At 34.6% G+C, this 21,253-nt stretch overlaps 2 protein-coding genes across 2 annotated transcripts; both read right to left on the bottom strand.

The window, feature by feature from the left end:
- Positions 1 to 70: 70 nt before the first annotated feature.
- LOC120629975 (serine/threonine-protein kinase greatwall) lies at positions 71 to 15,109 on the bottom strand. Its single transcript, XM_039899083.1, has 12 exons — positions 14,848 to 15,109; positions 14,400 to 14,648; positions 12,671 to 12,899; positions 11,653 to 11,787; positions 11,064 to 11,161; positions 9,134 to 9,345; positions 7,558 to 7,773; positions 6,461 to 6,671; positions 5,809 to 5,963; positions 5,159 to 5,283; positions 2,679 to 2,891; positions 71 to 2,254 (listed from the first exon to the last, which is right to left on the bottom strand). Exons 1-12 carry the CDS (start codon positions 14,941 to 14,943, stop codon positions 2,208 to 2,210), a joined length of 1,986 nt encoding a protein of 661 aa, XP_039755017.1. The 5' UTR covers positions 14,944 to 15,109; the 3' UTR covers positions 71 to 2,207.
- Positions 15,110 to 16,576: 1,467 nt separating this feature from the next.
- Positions 16,577 to 21,103, bottom strand: LOC120629982 (MICOS complex subunit mic25-a-like). The gene is made up of 3 exons (XM_039899096.1): positions 20,935 to 21,103; positions 17,203 to 17,445; positions 16,577 to 16,774 (listed from the first exon to the last, which is right to left on the bottom strand). The coding sequence occupies exons 1-3, from the start codon at positions 21,061 to 21,063 to the stop codon at positions 16,673 to 16,675; spliced, it is 474 nt and encodes a 157-aa protein (XP_039755030.1). The 5' UTR covers positions 21,064 to 21,103; the 3' UTR covers positions 16,577 to 16,672.
- Between the last annotated feature and the right edge of the window lie 150 nt (positions 21,104 to 21,253).

Genomic DNA, 21,253 nt, shown 5'->3' on the forward strand with positions numbered 1-21,253 from the left:
TTTTGCGATAAAGCCATAAAATTTTGCCAATATTTTCTATGTAAGGACTGTAAATAAACAAACAAATACCTTGAAATTTTGTTATTTATTTTAATTAAATGCACAAATAAATATAACAGCAATAATAATACATAAGTAACAGTTTTGTACACCTAGGCCCTAGGATTCTCTATTGAATTGAACCGTGCAACACTTTTTTTTAACAAAATTTTTGACGTATTAACTAAATAAAAATTTACATTTTTAATAAACCGGTAATAGATAGATTCATTTCCTTGTATTTATGGGGCTCGTCTAGAAGTGTGATCACTTTTACTCCATGTAGAGGAATAGTTATAACAACTAGTTACGATATATTTAAAATTTCATATAAATTGCGCTTAAAAAATTGGCAACCTAAGTAAATGTACTGACGTGATAACCCGTTTACAATTGTATGTGTGTACTTGTTTTTGTGTCTGTGTAGCTAATTATTTAAGACCTTAGGAGAGGTAACAAGGAACACATTGCGACTGCGGTATTACGTTGGTAGAGTAATAGTGGTAATCTTGGCAAGTGTAGGAAATTTTAGTTCTGTAACTGAACTTTCCTATTACTTCATAAAAAATATAATATGACAGAATTTAGATTTGGTACCATGTACAGCACTCCCAAAAGGACATGATCAGGACGGTACAGCTTTTATAACTAGGAATAAGAATATAAAATTACAATAATATTATTTGGTATTATCACACAGTAAATGCTAACTATTTTCTAATTGTGCGTTTAGACTACGCTATAATATTACGCACTATGTATTATATTGTATGTAGCATTATTATTTAACAGCACAAAAAAAATCGCTCGGCATGCATCAAAATAGACTCCTTCGCAATAAGAGGTCATTGAGCCAATCAAGGAACCTTTAAAACCGAGTCGGTTACTGGTTGGGCGACCAGCTTAGGTTTGAATTTGGTGTTTTCTTTCGTGTCTAGAGAAAACGTAAAGCTTTTCACCACGGTCATTATCACAGACACCTGATAATACATAATGGTCACCTATATTTCGAAGTTCGTTATCTAAGCCCACCAACTCGCATTAGATATCAGCATGATCGCTTTTGTATGAACTGCCTCGTTCGTCTAGATGAATACCGGGTCGGGCCAAAACGGTTTGGTATTTCTGTTAATGAATTCGCAGTACCTGCCGGAGTTATGAAATTGGAAAAAACGTTAAGCCATTGGTACCGGTTATTATAGACGTTAAAACCCACCAACCCGCATTTGAGTAGCATGGTGGGTGTACCCTCTAAAACCCTCTTTTCTATGAGAGAGGACTCGAGGATGCCTGTGCCCAGCAGTGGGGCGTTAACAGACTAAAGGTAAATCGTTTTTAACTCTATTCCAGATGTATTTTCTCTCATATAAGCAGATGGCCCGTACCGAAAAGGTGAACTCTGATGATTATGATGTGAAAAACAAATTATTGGGTAGTTAAGTAAAATGTATGCAATATGATATGTATAGCAGTATGTATAGCGTAGTTTGAACTGCACTTAACTATTCTAAATATCTATGTTACTAAGCGAAAGTATAAGCCAAGTAAAGGCCTTATTGCTGAGGCTAGACCTAGGTTAATAAAGAGCCTTTGACTAAATTCGTTCGAAAATGTAATTAACTATTTACTTGTAGCAATCTACCTTTATGGCGTACAAACACTATTCGCGCTAGAGAAATACTGTATACCGTGGACTGCCGAACGCATTAATGCATTCATTGTTTTACAACTTGACTTAAAATACGTCTTTCTACCGTCTGCCTTCAGCACATCGTTGAAATGTAGACGACAAAAAATCCAACACAGATCTCCAACCTGATTATTAGGGGGGCTTCCTATCATCGCTTAAAGCAATACTATTTATAAATGAAAGAAAAAATTCTGAAAGAAAAATTTAACAATATTGAAGTAACACTGCTTTTAGGCGATGCTAGTAAGGGGCTGATTAACTAACCTTTACCAATTCTCGTACATTCTATAATGTTTTACAAATGGACCCTAAGAAGATATACCATAAACTGCAAGATTCCTGCGCCGAAGACTTTAGAGCGTACTGTCTAATATAATTTTATGGCTGTTAAGCATTAATATGCTATTTCGAACATATCCCACATATTAAAATTAGCTAATAAATAAATAGTGGTTATTTCGCTTGACATTTCGTAGCCTCACATATCGAAGTTGGATACATGTAAATGCTGCAGGATGTTCCGTGCTAGAAAAAAAATCATGATATTAAGATTTTTGACACTGGTTCCTATTTTTAAACTATATTCTTAAACTTTACGTTATTACTTTGCTGCAATCGTTTTTGTGGTCAATAAAGCCCATTATAAATATCAATTCAATTTTTTTTCACGCCTACTCAGGTAGAGCGATACGTGCACGTAACTTACGTTTAATCACGAGACTGATAACTTAGACATACTTAAACTTCAGAGTAAGTTAAAAATAAACTTGAAGAGATAAAAGTATCACAGATATCATCGAAAGTTGGCACGAATGGCGGTTCGGCTACGTTTAGTGGGTTCTGCCAGTCCACGTTACGAAACACTGGCATCGCCTTCATCACACTAGCGTCGCGCCTCCATTGTAATAAGTTTAAGTGGTGAAGTTAACAAATGTTAGTGTAAAATTACCTTGAAAGTATCCAGTATCATAAATATCATCGAGCGTTGGCACGAATGGCGGTTCAGCGTTGAGTTGGTTTTGCCAGTCCACGTTACGAAACACGGGCATCGCCTTCACCTCAGCGGCACCGGGTCGGTTCGCTGGCTCCATTGTTAGAAGCGTTTCGATAGCACTTACTGCCTCTACAGATAATGCTTCGTCGTCTTCAGGCCATTCTATATCTAGAAGCAATTGAAATGGTTTTGTATTAGCTTTATGTTACTGCGGTTTCGATTCAGGATTACTTTTTGTGAATTTACTCTCGATTTGGCAATTCTATTCTTGGTTAAGAAGGGAAGGGAGGGGTTGTAGCTGATCTCGTGGCACTCTCCATCAACTATTCGGAGTATCTCAATGTACTGCCGCAATGCTTGTTTTTGCTGCCGTTGCTGTTTGGCATTGTCCGGTGTAAAAGGTGCCGTTTCCGGTATAATTAATGGCACATGGCTTAACACATACACCTCGGGTTTTTGGGCACAGGCAGTGGCGTGCACTTCATACATGCACAAAAGCACTGCCTACTCTAAAATTTATTTATAACTGGTATAAGAGGAGGATTTTTGCCGTTTTATTCAATTTTCCTGCTGTGTACATACCCTGGTTAGAAACCCAGTGCACGCCACTGGGCATGGGGCGGCACTTTGTTCATTACATGACTCAGTTGCGTGTATAGCCCTTAGACCCAGGGTATGCACAAGGTGTTCAGCACAAACATAAAGTAAAATTAAAATTTAGATTTTCGATAGGTATGTCGGTTTATAATCAAATTACTTTACGAAAGTTATATTTTTGATTGATTTAATACTATCGTCTATCTACTGCTAATTGAATAAAAGTACATACCCTGATTTACGTCACAAAATTATGACACACCATTCCGGCAGCATTTTCTAAGCACACTGATGATGATAATATTTTTCCAACATATCATGTTTTTAGCGTCTTTATGAAAATTATTAAGATCACAATATCCTTTATAATTCCACACTTTACGTATATTGGACAATAAAACAAAAGGAAAGCAAAATAATAGATTGGTATGTACAAAGCCGCTTAGCCAAGAAAAGTTTTCGTAATATTTATTATTAAACATACGTGTTACTTTATCACTATTTTTTGGGATATTTGTAACATTGGTACACTCCTTCCTTTGCGAATGATTTCTAATTTTACGATATAGGGATAGAAATTAAAGTTTTCTCTAAGTACTTTTTCCAGGCACACTGAACCCAAACAAAGACCGCACGAATATGCTTTCATTATAAAATGAATGAATAAACTATAAATTAACCTTAACACATTACACTATCACTACTCAAACTTTAACTAAAGGTTATAGTTACTGAATTTATGCACTTGAACCGTTTATTTATCACCAACGCCATACAGCATTGTTCGAAGGTACACAATAATGGCGATTGAATATGCTATAGATAATATTGCAATCGAAATTAGTCAAAATAGTCTTTAATTTTTTTTAAGTATGGGTAAGAACGCTATTTTATTTTGATATGTAAACAATAAATAGAAACCATATTTATTGTTAACTCTCTCACTTTACAATGATTCCTGGAAAACCTAAATTATTAATTTTTCAAAATTTAGACAGCGTTTGGTTTCATAGATTATTTTCAAAACGAAAGACTAATTCGATAATATTAGTTCCTTAATTTTCTTAAAAGACACTAAAAGGTATTTACATTTGTGAATAATGTTTTTAATTCTAAAAAAAGAATAATGACCGTTAACAACAATAACAAACCAAGCAAATCATTTTATTCATAAAAAAATCAAACACGTAATTGATTATCCACTTCCGTAAGCAGTGCTTATAGACACCCATACTTAAAGAATTTATGAATGAAACTGTTCTTGTGTGAACCGATGCTAATCTTGTAAGTACAAGCGCACGATTATAACATTACACGACACACACTACTAACTTGCACGCACATATCTAGCAGAACGATTCTTTTTTTGGGCGTGCTTATTTTATTTGATATTTCTATGCAACAGTAGAGGGCGTGATATGACGAGTGATTCTTAATAATGGATTTACCCTGCAATCGATAACATGAGATTTAAATAATAATATAGGTATTTTTACGTGTTTTAAAAGGTAAATGTTTAGCGTTTACGGTTAAAAATTAAAATACGAAGTAGAAGATTTTATTTTGTACGCTATGCGCCTCGCGCGCGCTGGTTGCGCTGTCGCCTGTCTAGCGACAATTGACTTAGAAGTTTGGCCGCTCATTACTAGATGCCGCTTTCATATATTTTTTACTTAGTGTTTTTTTAATTACAAAACTTTAATGGTCCTATCTGAAGGCTCTTTAAGACCCTGAGGGTAGGGTATGCACTGCTTATTTGCATCGAAAATACAAAGCAGTAGATCAATGAGGCAGTAGAATGTTACACATAGGTGTGAATGGAGATGGGGTATACTCACTTCTAGTCAGTATATTACTGAAAACAGCTTGCACGGTTCCATCATTGAACGGAGCCACGCCGGTCATAAACTCGTACATACAGACGCCCAACGCCCACCAATCCACTGCTGGGCCGTGATGCTGCCTGAAAATTAATATAATGTTGTCAACAATTTATATTATACTATAGATTTTGCAACAGACCGCTTATGCTTAAGCTTATTTATTATCTCGATCTTTTTTCTTTGTTATATCTATGATTGACTATGATTTGATGATCTTAAACTAAATAATATTCATTCGGTATAGATATTTTATGCATCGGAATTTGTATATCTGTGCTTCAGCAATCCAAAATATTCTTTTATTCACTTTTATATTTTTTCCACTACAAGTTGGACGGCCGATTGGCGCAGAGGCAGCGACCCTGCTTTCTGAGTCCAAGGCCGTTTGGTTATACGTGGCATCGTACCGAAAAGCTAAATCGCTTGGCGGAAAGTCTTGGTTGGTAGGATGGTAACTATCCAAGGTCGTAGCCCCTCGGGCCTCACCAGACCAAAAATTAGAAAATTCAGTCATTAATTCCCATCCGGAAATCGAACCAGGTTACTCGACATGGTTGTCGTAAAAGCATCTTATAGCAACTTTTAAATTGGAAAGACATACATACTGCAATAATAGTTCCGGAGCAAGATAGTCGGGAGTACCAAGGATTGGCTGGTCAGACAATTGGTTCCCGCGCCGTACACTTTTCGGCGTCCTGTATGGTGTTTGAACTGCAGCTAATGGTGTTTTACATTCCGTTGGAGATCTATTACCTTCGCCCTAGACAAACAAACATTTTCTATACATTATATCTTTTTGAAGTTTTCCTGCGTTTTTATGAAACTTCTGTTATTTAATTTTACTCTCCTAAGGTTTTTTAGGTAGCCTGTTAATCTGTTTCAATCATTGGTACATTAAATGGAAAAAAAATGCTGATTTTCGTTGCTGGTTTCAACGCTTAGCGCTTTAAAACCAAACTATTAATCTTTATTTACATTGTAATTGTTCACCATATCAATCCATACTTTCTGTTCAGTGGGGATCTTCCCTGCATAAAAATAAATAATTTAAATGTTTGAACTATATAAACACACCTTTATAAAGTTTGTAGCACTTTAGCAACATGCAAATTACAATAATTACAAGTGTCAGTCAATGAATTATTTTATTACAGAATTAGACAGTGCTCGATATAATATATTATCGTGCTGTTTGGATCTTTTTTCTATTGCGTAATTGAATACAACAAAAAAAAGAGTATGAAATTGAAATTTTACCTTACTCAATCTTCTAGTAGGAAATATCTCTAGACTCGTAGATATGTGCTTCCCAAAAGTGGCAGACTTCTCCTTGATGCTTAATATCGTGTCATCGAGTGGCAAATTAAATCTTGTCGCTTTTTTCTTGGCCTCGGGTGACTTATTTGTTACTGGGGTAGAAAATATCACTCCGACATTGAAATGATGACTGTCGTTCTGTGATACCCATCTTAAACCAACATATTCGATTTGACAGCGAATTTTTATCTCTCTACATATCTGAGTGTCTTGTGAGAGATTTTCTACCTACGGCGATATCGTGAAAGGTAACTTTTGTTTATAAGGAATCGAAAAAGCGCCATCTAGTGACGATACTGTTTTCATTTCCCAAGATAGCGATCTTTCGATTCCATACAAATCGTAGATAACTTTCACGAGATAGAATAAGAAGTAGACGGAGGTAGAAGATCTCACACTGGCACCCTGACCGCGACTTCGTCCGCATATTCTATTCATGTGTACGCTATTCACGTAGCACACTACTTTTATAAAGAAAATTATAGATGCTAGTATTGCTGCATAAAAGGAGAAGGAAACAAATTCACTTTGAGATTATTATGAATCGTGAGTATTATTGCTATTACAATAACAAAATAAAAGCAAATTTTAACAAATAGACGTTATTCCTTGACTGCAATCTCACCTCAATTGATGATGCAGTTTAAGATAAGATCAAGCTTACATTTTAGTGATATGACAGTTTTATATAAAACCTACATCGCTCGGCTTCAACGCGACATCAGCACGACTTTGTGGGTGTCCCGCCAGGGCCTTAGAAGAATGATGTTGCTTTAAACTACAAAGTTACATATCGAAAGTAAACAATGTACTCCACTGCAATTGATCTAAGGCGCCTTAGTATAACAAGCTGCTTTAGTACAACCAGAGATTTGCGGTTTCAACATTTTTTGTATGATAATTTGTAATATTAATATCACTTTTTAAATTTATAAAATTGATAATTCCTCCAAATGTAGGTAAAACACTAATAAAAATTATAAAATTAATATCATATTACGGAAATATAAACAAAGGTTAACTTAAACTTAACATACCTCTTCTTTAAAACTCCTTTAAGCGGGTTTTTACGCCTCTCTGGCGTGGGATGGATTGCCATCCTTTTGGGCGTATTTTGACTGACTTCCAATTCTAAAGCCATGATTTCTTGCGTAAGTCCACTATGGTTTTCTTTCGACTCTTGAAGACTGGTTACTCCTGTAGGAGTATCTCCATCGCATTCTAAAATTCTCTTTCTCTTCTTAGCACGAAAACTAATGGAATAATTCAACATAATAAATTATCGCCCATACATTTATTTAGTATTCGCTAGGCATACCTTTATCAGTGATGACCTATGGCTCTGAAACATGGTCGTTAACTATGGGCCTCATAAGAAGGCTTAGAGTCACTCAGCGGGCGATGGAGAGAGCTATGCTCGGAGTATCTCTACGCGATCGAATCAGAAATGTGGAGATTCGTAGAAGAACCAAAGTTACCGACATAGCTCAACGAGCCGCGAAGCTTAAGTGGCAATGGGCCGGGCACATAGTTCGGAGAAAGGATGGACGTTGGGGTCCCAAGGTGCTGGAATGGCAGCCCCGTACTGGTAAGCGCAGCGTTGGTCAACCCCCAACGAGGTGGACAACCGACATTAAGCGCGTCGCAGGTAGCCGCTGGATCCAAGCGGCTCAGAATCGTGGAACTTGGAACTCCCTACAAAAGACCTATGTCCAGCAGTGGACGTCTATCGGTTGATGTGATGATGATGATGATGATGACCTTTATCTAATCTAAATTAATATACAATAATAATATTTGCTCCTTATTAATAAGTAAGTCCTTAAGTATAATTCAAAATAACATATCAAGCTTTCACCACAAGTTTCACACACTTTGGGATGGAGAAAATTCTTTTTCAAAAAAAAAAATTGCAATTGCTCCTAACTTTATAATAAAATGTAGGCGTACAACGGTAGTGCATCCTTTCTAGTGTACAGGCGTGATATTAAGTTTTGTGATTGAATAAACAATACATATTTCTGCGATAGCAGCAAGAACGGTTAATTTTCTGTCATTTTTAAATAGATCCGTTGTCTATCTCCGTAACTCATCATGAGGTCTATATGAAATTTAAATAGGATTTGGAATAAAATCCTTTCGAACAAATAAAACTAAAACTGATAATCTTACTTTTTCAAAGTCGATTTGTAAAATATACAACGTGTAAATGAAAACCGAAATAATACTTTACAGGCTTTAAAGTTACATTATGTACCTACTGTTTCTGAGACTTACCTATCTGTGAAACCGGAAACCTAATAATAAGTCACTGCCATAGTTTTTACTGAAGGAAATCAGATACAGCCCTAACATCACATGCAAAATTAAAATCATGTGACTCCTGCCATTTTATTAGGTACGCGTCGTGTGGCATAGATACTACGCACGTGTCGGTCTTTTATCTTTATTAGTAGTATTTAAAAATAAATATGCTTCTTTTGATTTAATATTTTTACAGGGTGATTTTTATGAAATGTACCTAAGCATCCTTCGACATTATTTCGTAATTCAGTAACACGTTGTATATTACGTAATTCTTATGGTCTTTCTTATACTCTACTGTTTACGTACCTTGGTATCCTTTTTAATGATTGCCCTCGGCACAACGGTGAAGTGGACTGATCATGTTGGGAGTCAGTGAACATATTTGACTCCAAGGACGAACCGTTCGCGCTACTGACATCGGTCGATTTGTTGCTACTCTTCGTATTATTCGTGCTGGAGGTTTTAGAACTTTCACACGTGTGGTACGAGCTTAATGATTCGGATCCAGAATCTTGACTCTAAGAATGAAAAATATATATTTATTCATCTTCTAAAAAGTACGTAGTGGTTAACTTCCTTGTCAATCGAATGTGTTGGGGTGTAATATCGTATTTTATTCATGCTTTAGTTTAAACAGGTTGAATGATTCAATTAATCTCAGTTGCTTACTTCCACAACTAATTAAGTAGGTACTATCAATGATTTATTGCATCAAAAACAGCAATATTAAAGATACCGTCTACAGCCTAAATAAATGTAAGTATATAATAAAAGGTGAATAGGTTCTGAAAAATAAGGTGTCTTATTGAAGGGAGTATCAATGTGTTGGTATTGTCACAAAAATAAATGTGCCTACACAAAAGCTTACGAAAGTAATAATTATTAATAAAACTAAAAAAAAACTTAAAACTTATATTAAAATGACAATTGAATAAAAGTCAGGTTTTCTAAGTTTCAAAGCGCTATTTATTAAGTTGTACCCCTTTTTACGAAAATTACGACGGAGCAGTATGAAATTTCCCACACTTACCTATAGTTTATATAGATGACTGCAGAATATTTTCTTTTTAATTATGCATAAAACCGTATAGAGAGACTAATTGTTCTGACATAATTTATATACATATATAAATATATTTATATCTGTATATATATAAATTCAAAAAAAATCAAAATTCATTTATTTCAAGTAGGCCTAATACAAGCACTTTTGTAACGTCAAGTCTGTCCGTGTGTAGTGACTCTACCACCGGTTCGGAAGGCAGATTCTACCGAGAAGAAGCCGGCAAGAAACTCAGCAGTTGCTCTTTTACAACATCAATAATTAACATTTTACATTTTAACATTCATTTTTCTATCTTGTGAGAGATGAAAACGGAGCCGGATGCTTCCAAGCAACCTTGTCATTAAGAAACTCATCAATTGTATAATAACCTCGCTGTAATAAATGTGTTTTAACACATTCTTTAAACTTATGCATTGGTAGGTTCAAAATTACCTTAGGAATCATATTATAAAAGCGTATACTCAATCCCACAAATGACTTCTGCACCTTTCGCAGATGATATGCAGATGTCACTAATTTATGACCATTTCTTGTAAGTCGACTGTTTATATCCACTTTTCGTTTATAAAGACTAATATGTTGTCTTACAAATACTATATTGTTATAAATATATTGTGAGGCTATATATATATAAATATATATATATCTACTAACACTCATTAGAATCCTAAGACAGAAATCGTGTATTTTTGTAATAATAATAAGGGTCAAACTGTTTTTTATTGCTATGCCTTGACAGGGCCTCATGACTACGTTAAGGCATGGTTGCAAGTAAAATTAATAAAAAAATCAGTAAAAAAACATTACATATGCTACCGTGTATTTGACACATACAAGCATACTATTTTTGAATGATTTTTTGGATAATAATATTGTTTGAAAAACCAGGCAAATTAAGAACCGTTGCGAAATCTGTGATTATAGAAGTATAGTTTTGTAATAGAACCTTAATAACGACCATTCTGGTGGAATTTCGACCAGTGCGCGACCACTAGTTCTAGGAAAATATGCTACTTTAAAAAATAGTCTTAGGATGCCTGAATGGATACACATTTAAATTTAGCTCACACATAAACTTGAACTATGTGTGTGCTAATTAACTTAGATCTGTTTAACAAATCATCGGTTGCTTGTTTTTATGTTATGTTTAAGTAAATTGTAAATACTTGCAGCTAGTTCATCCAAATTTATGCTCTCGGCGCTCATAAAAGGATGTATCCCTGATAGTTGAGAGTAATCCAATAGAGGAGAGTCACTTTTTAATTTTGCTGAAACAAAATAAAAATTTGGAAATACGAAAAACTTTATATATTAATAATATACGAAGTGGCGACGCAAATACGACTTAATTACAAAATATTATATATTTGGAAATACATAGGGTAAATATAATAAAATCATTGAATACATTCAATACTAAGTACGAAATTCTGAGACTTTTAGCTATAGATTTTTTTATCGATTGGAATAGAATAGTGAAGGAAAACAACGTCAGACCCAATGATTATAGAGACCAATGGGACCCATTTTGGTGTCGTGTGGATTTTTGCATTTAAACGTTCGAGATGGATGGAAAAACGAGATCGAGATGGTGCTTAGCTATTATTTATAACGATCTGTTCAAGCATTTGAATTTTCCACTTAAAAAATGTAATTGATTTGGATTGGATTTTTAAATATTTTGTTATTGTTGCCACTCCGTAGATTGTTTTGTAAATGCCATACTGGTCAAGTAAAAGTTGATCAATAAAATCCTCACAAGTATCAACGATAGAGTTGCGGTTACTGCCACCTCCTGAGCCGAAGGACAGGTGTGAGGTCAAAGACAACAACTGTCCTGGTGTTCGCATATTAAGGCTTGGTGTGCAGTTCACAAAATCCGATATTTCTAAATCTGAAAAAAAAAAAACATTTAATGCTATTTCTAGGGTAAATGACGGGAATAGTGACCGACACATTTTCTTCTCACACCCTTCCTTAAATCTCAGTCTAAAATGGTAGACTAATTTGTTAGGGGTATGGCAGTTATATTAAAACCGATACCCTTAATCAGTTTCTAGTAATAATTTTAACATTAGAAGTAAGAATAAACTTACAGTGCAATATACTAGATTACATAAAATTCATAATTCGTTTAAAGCAAATTGCATACAATTCTACAACAAACTACCCATTGACATCTTGGAGATGTCTCTTAAAAAGTTCAGTTTGTATTAAACGTAAGCTTATAGAAAAGTCCTATTGGCTATTATAGTATAAAGGACTACGTAATTGATAAAAAAGCTTGGGTGTGAATTATTGTTCTAACTAGGTTGCTCTTCTAATAATTTTTAATGACAATGTGAGATGGTGATAAAAAAAGAATACCCGGCTAAGTTTGTTGTGGGCTTCTTCTTAGACCATTCATTCATTTGGAACCCTCGTAGTTTTAAGTTTACAAATATGGTTATCGCCATCATCTCACTAGTGTAATTCTGATGTAATGTGCGCATCGACATTGCCACCTACAGGCCTACTTGAATAAAGATATTTATGACTTTGAATTTTGACTTTATAAATATATCGCTAGATAATATTTGATAGGCTAGGGACTCAAAAGAAAATGTATATCTATGTAGTTTAAGGTATAGTTTAGGTACATTGCATAATAAATTATAAATTATATGTTCTAGAGGTTCAAAATCGAATATTGGTTTAACAATAAGAACCTTATTAATCCTAAGCAACAGAACAACTTGTCTATAGAAAATTATATTAAATTTAAAATGACTACTAACCTCTATGTACTTCAATTCTAGATAAGCCAAAATCTGTTAGTTTCACATGACCAGATTTTGATATCAACATATTGTCAGGCTTTAGGTCTCTGTGAATAATGTGATGTTTATGTAGATATTCCAGTGCTAATGCAACTTCCGCTGCATAAAACACAGCCATAGCTTCTTCCATAAAGCCATATGTGCCTAGCAATGATTTTAAATCACCGCCAACCATAAACTCCATAACCTATGTTAAAAAAAACAGTTCGATTAACTATTTGTTGCAGTTTCCTGTCATATCAATAATTGTGTTTATTTTCTATTATTTTCAAAATTGTCGCCATTTAAACCATGAATTTATTATCATATTTTTGAAGTGAAACTTCTTTAGAATCATTGTGATTTCAAATCTGATGCAACGGAAAAAACGACAGGTAAGAGACACTGAGAGACACTAAGAGAACTACAAAAATGTGTAGGATGAAGCTGGCAAAGAATGAGATAGAAATATACATTCTATTTTATCTGATTTTTTACTATTTAAGTTACCAAGGAAACCAAATAATATCTAGATAAAGAAACAAACACACAAATGTATAGGACAGAGTGAGATAGAAAACATTATACATTTATTTACTTATTCTACCATGGAAACTAAATAATAAGCCTTACATTTATCCTAATAGTTCTGATACTCTACATCCACCTCAATCTCTCATAGGCTACTTTTCAGAAGTTACATGTCCGCCATGTGTGAATAAATTGCACAGGTTTTTTTTTTATAATAATAACTGACTGACTAATCTGATAGCCCACCTTATAGTTACTGGAAAACCATTGACTTAAAACACATCAACACTTTGTAGGACATGCAAGGCACACATCCTGTAAAGTGTTGCCCTGTGTCAATCAACCTGAGGTGTAGATGTCAAGCCTCATGTGGCCAAAATTAAGCCGACAACCAAACTCTTCAGACCGGAATACCGCATTGTAACTATGCTACTTAGGGGCAGAAATAGGTATGGTGCTAGTTCTTCGCGAGATAGACAAGCTGTCACAAAAACCTCTACAAAAAATTTGAGCCTGTAATTACACTAACAACCAAAACCTTAAGGCCAAAACACAGAAATACTGTTTGGAGGCAGAAATAAGCATAGGGTGGTAAGTTCCTTGATGAATATTTTCCATTCTTCGATGAAGTATAGATTGACAGGGAATGCTCATGACATTATGTTGTCATGAACCACACTTCAAAATTGTTGAGATTTGGACTGCAGAAAGATACTTTCTGGTGTCTTAGCTAAGCAAAATTTTAGTTGTTTTGATATTATTGTAGACAGAGGGCTTGCCTAGTAACAGCCATAAACAGAGCAGTAAATTTCATTGACCAGAAATGACTTAACTGCTAATGGATTTTACCCTATCTTCCTAAACCAAGGCAATTTCTTCACCTTTTGTAGATGGATAATTGTTCCTCCAGTTTGTTTGTTTATTAGTGCTCTAGATATTTTAATAGATTGCTTAAAAGTGTTGTTGGGGTGATTGTCTAACAACACACTTGTTAGACAACCTCCCTCAGCATAACCAAGCCATGGTTCAAAACAGAATTAATAGTTAGGTGGTTGCGTGCTGCAGTGTGCAATGTATTAACTCAATGATTTTGATTTACCAAAGATCCAGATCCTTAGTTTTAAGTGCAGAACATATTGTAGGCTTTTACAGAAGATAAATAATTTAAGTTACAAACCAAATACACCGATGACGCTGACTGCAATGAGTAAAACAAATGTACACAAAATGGACTTCTGGATAACGCCAGTGCATTTCTCTCTGTGACAACTTGTGTGACCATGTTTTTGTTTATCATGTCAGACTTTTTCATTACTTTAATTGCATACATCTGATCTTTACTATTTTTCTTGTGAGCAAGAAAAACTTTTCCAAAAGCACCCCTGCTAATGGGCTTTACTATAGTAAAATCATTTATGTCTGGGGCCTGGAAAGAAGCAAAACTTTAAAAAATATATCCTTTACAGTTCACACAATCTAACTTGGCTGGGCTAAAGTTAGCTCGCCGAAATGTACGCTCTTGTGCCATGTACAAATACTACTTATGACTTGCTTCAGTCCGGCATACTCAAACCGCACGTACGGTACTATACAGTATTACACATATTTGACTAAAAAAATCATACCTTGTTTGAGATTATATCTTCACTATTAGCATTGATCTTTTCTAAAATGGTGTGGCTAGATGTTTTATCATCTATTACTGAATCGTTTGAATCCATAGTAAACTATTTCACAGGCTTTGTTCTATGGTTATTTTAATAAATTAAATAAACTTTGGCTGACATCTCTATCATGTTATTAAATTCATTTTACAAATATTACATGTGCATAACAGAAAGTATCACGGAACAAAATATTTAAAAAGTTAAGTTTGAACGTAACAGACAATAGTCGGTACCAGTAAAAGTATCAATGACACTTGACAATTGATTCCACTTTGACAGTTAGGCTGACAGTTAGGCTGACAGTTGACACCACAGGGGTAAGGGTCGGTGGACATGTAATATGTATTAAATGTGTATGTTGTGTCTGTCTGTGGACTTCTGTGACCCTAAGAACAATTAAAATAAACTGTGGCCACAACGTTGAAAACATGAAAATCAATGAAAATTACAATCACTGAATGCACTGAATCTTACATAGGTACATCTGACTTAGAAGCATAGGTCGACGTAACCTTATTGCTAAATTTTTCAATAAATAGCTATTATTAACTTTGATCACTGAGTACATTCATTGTTCACAGGCGTTCAGTCAGATCTGGCCATAGGATATAAATAAATAAAATAAATATACTAGGACAATACACACATCGTAATCTAGCCCCAAAGTAAGCGTAGCTTGTGTTATGGGTACTAAGAAAACTGATGAATATTTTTATGAATAACATACATAAATACTTAAAATATACATATAAACACCCAGACACTGAAAAATATACATGCTCATCACACAGACATTTTCCAGTAGTGGGAATCGAACCCACGGCCTGTGGCTCAGAAAGCAGAATCGCTGCAAACTGCGCCAATCGGCCGTCAAATATTATTTCCTTGATGCGAGTTAAAACGTTTTCTAGAATTTTAGCATAGCTTGAGACGATTTCTCGACTACTATGCGTCGCGTATAGAAATACTAGCGATAAACTTAAATCTTAATAATAAAACTTAGAAGTCCCAACCAAAGATTACAATAGTATTTTAGTTCCCAACATGAAACCTTAATAAGCCTACTGTGCGATACTTATACATTTAACACAATCAGCGACACAGAAGTTTACAGGAAAGCAATTTAAAAAGTACCTCCAGGCGCGCCGTGTCAAAGTTGTTACGTTTTAGATCCATGACCTCTAAACCTTTCTTAGAAAGTAGAGTATTCAACTCAGGGTTAAAGCTGCTTTCGCTTTGGGAGCCCCTAAAACCTTCGCTACATTCAGGATTTTCGAGGCAACAACCTTGCTAAGTTCGGAAGTTACTCTAAAAACCCGATTGTTTTGAATCTATCCCGGCGCCGCGCTCGTAAAGTAAAACATTGCTTTTCACTTTGGCTAAAAATCATACTTTATCTAAAGAAATATATAAAGATCTTTCTATAATCAGATGATAACTTGAAACAGTTAAACCCAAAAAAACTTTTTCAAAGTCTTTCTAAGTAGAATGGCTAAGCCGATTTGGATGGGACTTTTAGGAAAAAAAGGATTGCAGATAGTCGGTGTAATCAAAGTTACCGGGTAAGTCAATGTTTCACCACTACGTCAAAATTAAAAATAGGCCTAGCCATTTATCCGAAAATACCAATATAATGACAGATAGTTGATCTCTTGTATCACCACTCTAATATAGGTTTAATGCGTATCCAGTGTTTTATTATGCATATGCATTTGTCATTTAAAATTTTACATTAGTTTATTGCATTTTTCAAATATAAATGGATGGTAGTTAGGAATTTGATTTAATCTTCCAGTTGGCACGATGAAACACAGTTGCTGAATTCTTGTACTACGGCAGAACATATTAAAGGCTGACGAGGATTATCTTCATAGCATTGCAAAATCTGCAAAATTTTGCAATAAATTATACCATCCATGATCTAATATTTAGTAATATCATAAAGTTATATATAGAAGAATATAGAGAAGAATTGTATATAGCTTCTTATCTATATAATTTTATATAGAGAAGAAGCCACTCATCACTTCTTTGTTCCATCCAAATGCAGCGCACTGCAGCTTAGGTATTTAGTTGTATGCTGGCTATAGTACGCACCAAAACTATAAACAAAATAACGTGCAATTCATATAATTATTATCACGTAATGGTATGTTTTAATATATTTTACTAATAGAACAAGAAATACTAAACAAGTGCCGAGTGTAAGTGTGGCGCAGTTAGCTAGCAGCCCGGGCGTGGTGTACGACATTTCGTTTGGAAAAGCACTTCTATATTTCAAATTAATTTGTAAATAATAAACATGTTATTTACCTTGGCTCGCCACTCAAAACAGGGCTTAAGTTTCTGTAATTTTTCTTGACTTATTTTCGGTGGATGAAATAATTTATTCGTATTATCGATTGTTTTTTGATACTCCTCTTCTAAAATCTGGTTTATTTGTTGGTGGTCATTCTTTAGGCATTCTATTCTGTGAGCCCAATAATCATAGTCTTCATCTCGCAGATCAATTAATCTACTGCTAGTATCTTTATAGTTTAAATCAGACGATGAGTTCTGAAGAAATTAGAAAGAAGAAACATCATTACAATTAATACCATTTTTAATGGGTTGATGGCATCGCATAAAATGTAACAATGTGTCATGAGGGCTATTATTGAAAATTCATTTATTTCAAGTAAGCTTACTGTAAAGGCGCTTTTAAAACGTCGTGTGTCTGTTTGTACCACCGGTTTGGAAGGCAGATTCCATCGAGAAGAAACCGGCAAGACGTTCGGCAGTTACTCTTATACAGGTATCAACAAGTTACATTTCAAAATTCATTCATCTTGTGAGAAATAAAAGTAGAACCGGACGCTTGCAAATCACCTCATGACTGGTATTAAAAACTAAAGTTAAAACTATATAAACATGACAGATCCTTGCGATAACAGTAAAGGGCTTGCAATTCCACAAACAGATAGCCGAAATGTTTGCGATAAAATTGCAACCATTTGACCCAATGTTGAAAAAATCGGTTATTCCGTATTCTTGCCTAATCAAAGAGTAATACAGCTTACGGCTGATGAGGTAGTGAGAATTATTGGAGTAAGTAATGGATAAAGGATAAATTTTGCATGGTGGTAAATTACCTACTACATGATATGCCTGGCGGTTTATAAAATGTGTGTATCAAATATTCGTTTTTACCGACAAACTTAATAAAGACTATTGTCGTTCCCATAATAAAAAGCATATTCAAAATGCATTCCTTGATCGATTGATCACATTGATGAAACACTGTCCGAAACTAACAGAAGAGGAGTATGCAAATTATTGGGCAAAGAAGAAAATAACAGGATAGATCAAGTTCTGGACACCTTTAGCGAGCTCGAAAACCTTAGCTAAGATGACGAACAAAGTTACCTTGAAAATGAGTTATTTAAAGATAAAACAAAGCAAAGGATAGTACAAAGCACAAGGAATTTTTGTCTGTTGCATTGCATTGCAGAACCATCAGTCTCGTCTAACTTCGTCGCTATCTGAACATTAGAGTCTGATAGGCTTGTAATAATTTCAGCTCAGAATAATATAGGCACAGGCCCAGACATTGCTGATCTACATTTACACCAAACTCACGAAAGGACCTTAGCCGTCCATTTAATTCAGCTATTAAACGCATAAAATCATCGAATGCCCAAGATGCCCAGCGCTAAATGCAAGAAGACTAATAATAAAAGAGCCTAATAATGATGTTTGCTACAAATATATTCGTGTCCAGTACTTTAGACCTATCACAAAAAACTTCATTATAATTCGTCAATTTATGTGATTTAATTCCTAAGCCGAAAGGCTGTTTATTTTTTATATTTTTATAAGAATTCTACTCATTTGTTTAAAATCGCATAAAATAAACATAATAATGTTGTGCTATATTTTATTCTTTTAGCTTTCGATATACTTTTTATGTAATAATAAAGTAGAGTTTCCCCTATTCAAAGTTGATAAAAGTTATAAAATCACAAATTTAAAACGCGAGCGCCTCGAAACTTACGGTTATTTTTAAAGGATGTCTGGATATGGGTGTCTTTCCAGGGTTGAAATGTGGGCAGTGACCCTGCTTTCTGAGTCCCAGGTTGTGGGTTCGATTCCCGCAACTGGAAAATGTTTGTGTGATGAGCATGAATGTTTTTCAGTGTCTGGGTGTTTATATCTTAATACATATAAATCTCCTGTCACGATGTTTGTCCGCGATGGACTCCTAAACTACTGAACCGATTTTAAATTAAATTGGCACACCGTGAGCAGTCAGTCCAACTTAAGAGATAGGATAGCTTAGATCTTTAAGTAAAGTCACAATTTTATTTTATTGCAAATTATTTGTCTATAATTAATTGACAGTCACATGTTATATGTATATACAACTATAATCATTTAAGGCTTAGCGATACTGATAACAAAATCAAACGCAGACGAAGTCGCGGGCAACAGCTAGTGTATTATAAGTATTTATGTATATTATTCATAAAAATATTCATCAGTCATCAAATTCAAATTTATTTATTTCAAGTAGGCCTACTTTATAAGCACTTTTGAAACGTCAAGTATGTATGTTTGTGTGACTCTACCACCGGTTCGGAAAGCAGATTCTACCGAGAAGAGCCGGCAAGAAACTCAGTAGTTGCTCTTTTCCAACATCAACATTTACAATCATTTTGCTATCTTGCGGGAGATGAGAGCGAGGCTGGCTGCTTCCATTCTACCTTGTCATTGAGGAATTCATCAAATGTATAGTAACCTCGCTGTACTAGATGCGTTTTTACACATTTTTTAAATGTATGCATTGGTAGGTCAAGAATTTCCTTAGGAATCATGTTGTAAAAGCGTATACTCAACCCCACAAAGGAGTTCTGCACCTTTCGCAGACGATATGAAGATATCACTAATTTATGACCGTTTCTGGTAAGTCGATTGTTAATTTCAGCTTTTGATTTATAAAGAGTAATATTTTGCCTCACAAAGACTATATTATTATAAATGTATTGCGAAGCTACTGTAAGAATACCGATTTGTTTAAATTTTTCACGAAGCGATTCGCGTGATCAAAGTTTATATATTGATCGTACGGCTCTTTTCTGTAATATACTTTCAATATCTGCAGCTTTTCCCCACAGCAAGATCCCATAGGACATAATACTGTGAAAGTATGCGAAATAAACAAGCCTAGCTGTTTCAACATCGGTAAGCTGTCTAATTTTCCTGATTGTAGGTACCCATAACACAAGCTACGCTTAGGTACTTTGGGACTGGACGGCGATGTCTGCATTATATACAAAATAACCTACCTTCGTATCCGTCTCCAGAATGCAAAATTTCGCCAAGATCTGTTTAACTTGAAGCTGTACCGATATAATAAAGCTATTTTTAATCCCCTGGGAACGTTAACGGAGCTTTTGGGGGATAAAATACGCATTCTATGACAATTTCAAGGGGTTAACAAGATTTTTGCAGTGGTTGAGCCATTGGTAACAAATAAACGATTTTGCATTTATAATATTAGTTTGTATTTTATGCTTTGAAAACTTCATACCTTCATAAATGGTGGAAATATTTGATATTTTTTATAAACATTATTCGTTTTTAAAGAAAATAAAAACTGTTTTAGAAAGTCCAAAACGAAAGCCTATCATTTGATTCCACTTGTGGTTTTCGTCCTATAATAATATTTAATCCGGAAGAGCTGCTAGTAAAAGTTACTCGCGGGATTCTATCAAATAGCATTTGTTACCTTGTATGGCTTAACCGTTTTACCGATCTGGGTGATATTTGGCATAGAATTTGTTTGCGTCCTGAAGATTGCCATAAGGATATTTTTTATACCGGGAAAATAAACGGTTTACAAAATCAACGCGGACAAAGTCGCGGGCAACAGCTAGTGAGAACCTACTTTAAGCTTAAGCTTTCAACTAATACACAAAAACAAACGGTTCCCGCAGGATGTATAACAACTCGAAACAACCATAATTTGCACATGGGCTGTTATCTTTAAAAGATTGGGTTTTATACCTTCTCACAATTATCAATCGCAATAATATTAGCAGTATCTTCAATTGATTTTTGTATAAGAACTGGAGTTAAGGCAAATGTATTATTAAAGCTTATACGTCTTGTATCTTTGCTCGTTATTAGACCCATTTTACACTAAATTTTGTTTCTAAACAAAACTAAATGGCATTTGGTTTTATTTTGTCAACCAAGTATATTGAATTAATCTTGGTTTTCTAATTTATTTTAAATCAACTTGACAAAATGTCTGTTGAGGAATGAGGATACAAACAATTATTTAGTATACCGCTAATGACCAGGACCAAAGAGACCAGAAATT

The sequence above is a fragment of the Pararge aegeria genome, chromosome 2 (genome assembly GCF_905163445.1).
Source record: "Pararge aegeria chromosome 2, ilParAegt1.1, whole genome shotgun sequence".
Classification (NCBI taxonomy): domain Eukaryota; kingdom Metazoa; phylum Arthropoda; class Insecta; order Lepidoptera; family Nymphalidae; genus Pararge; species Pararge aegeria.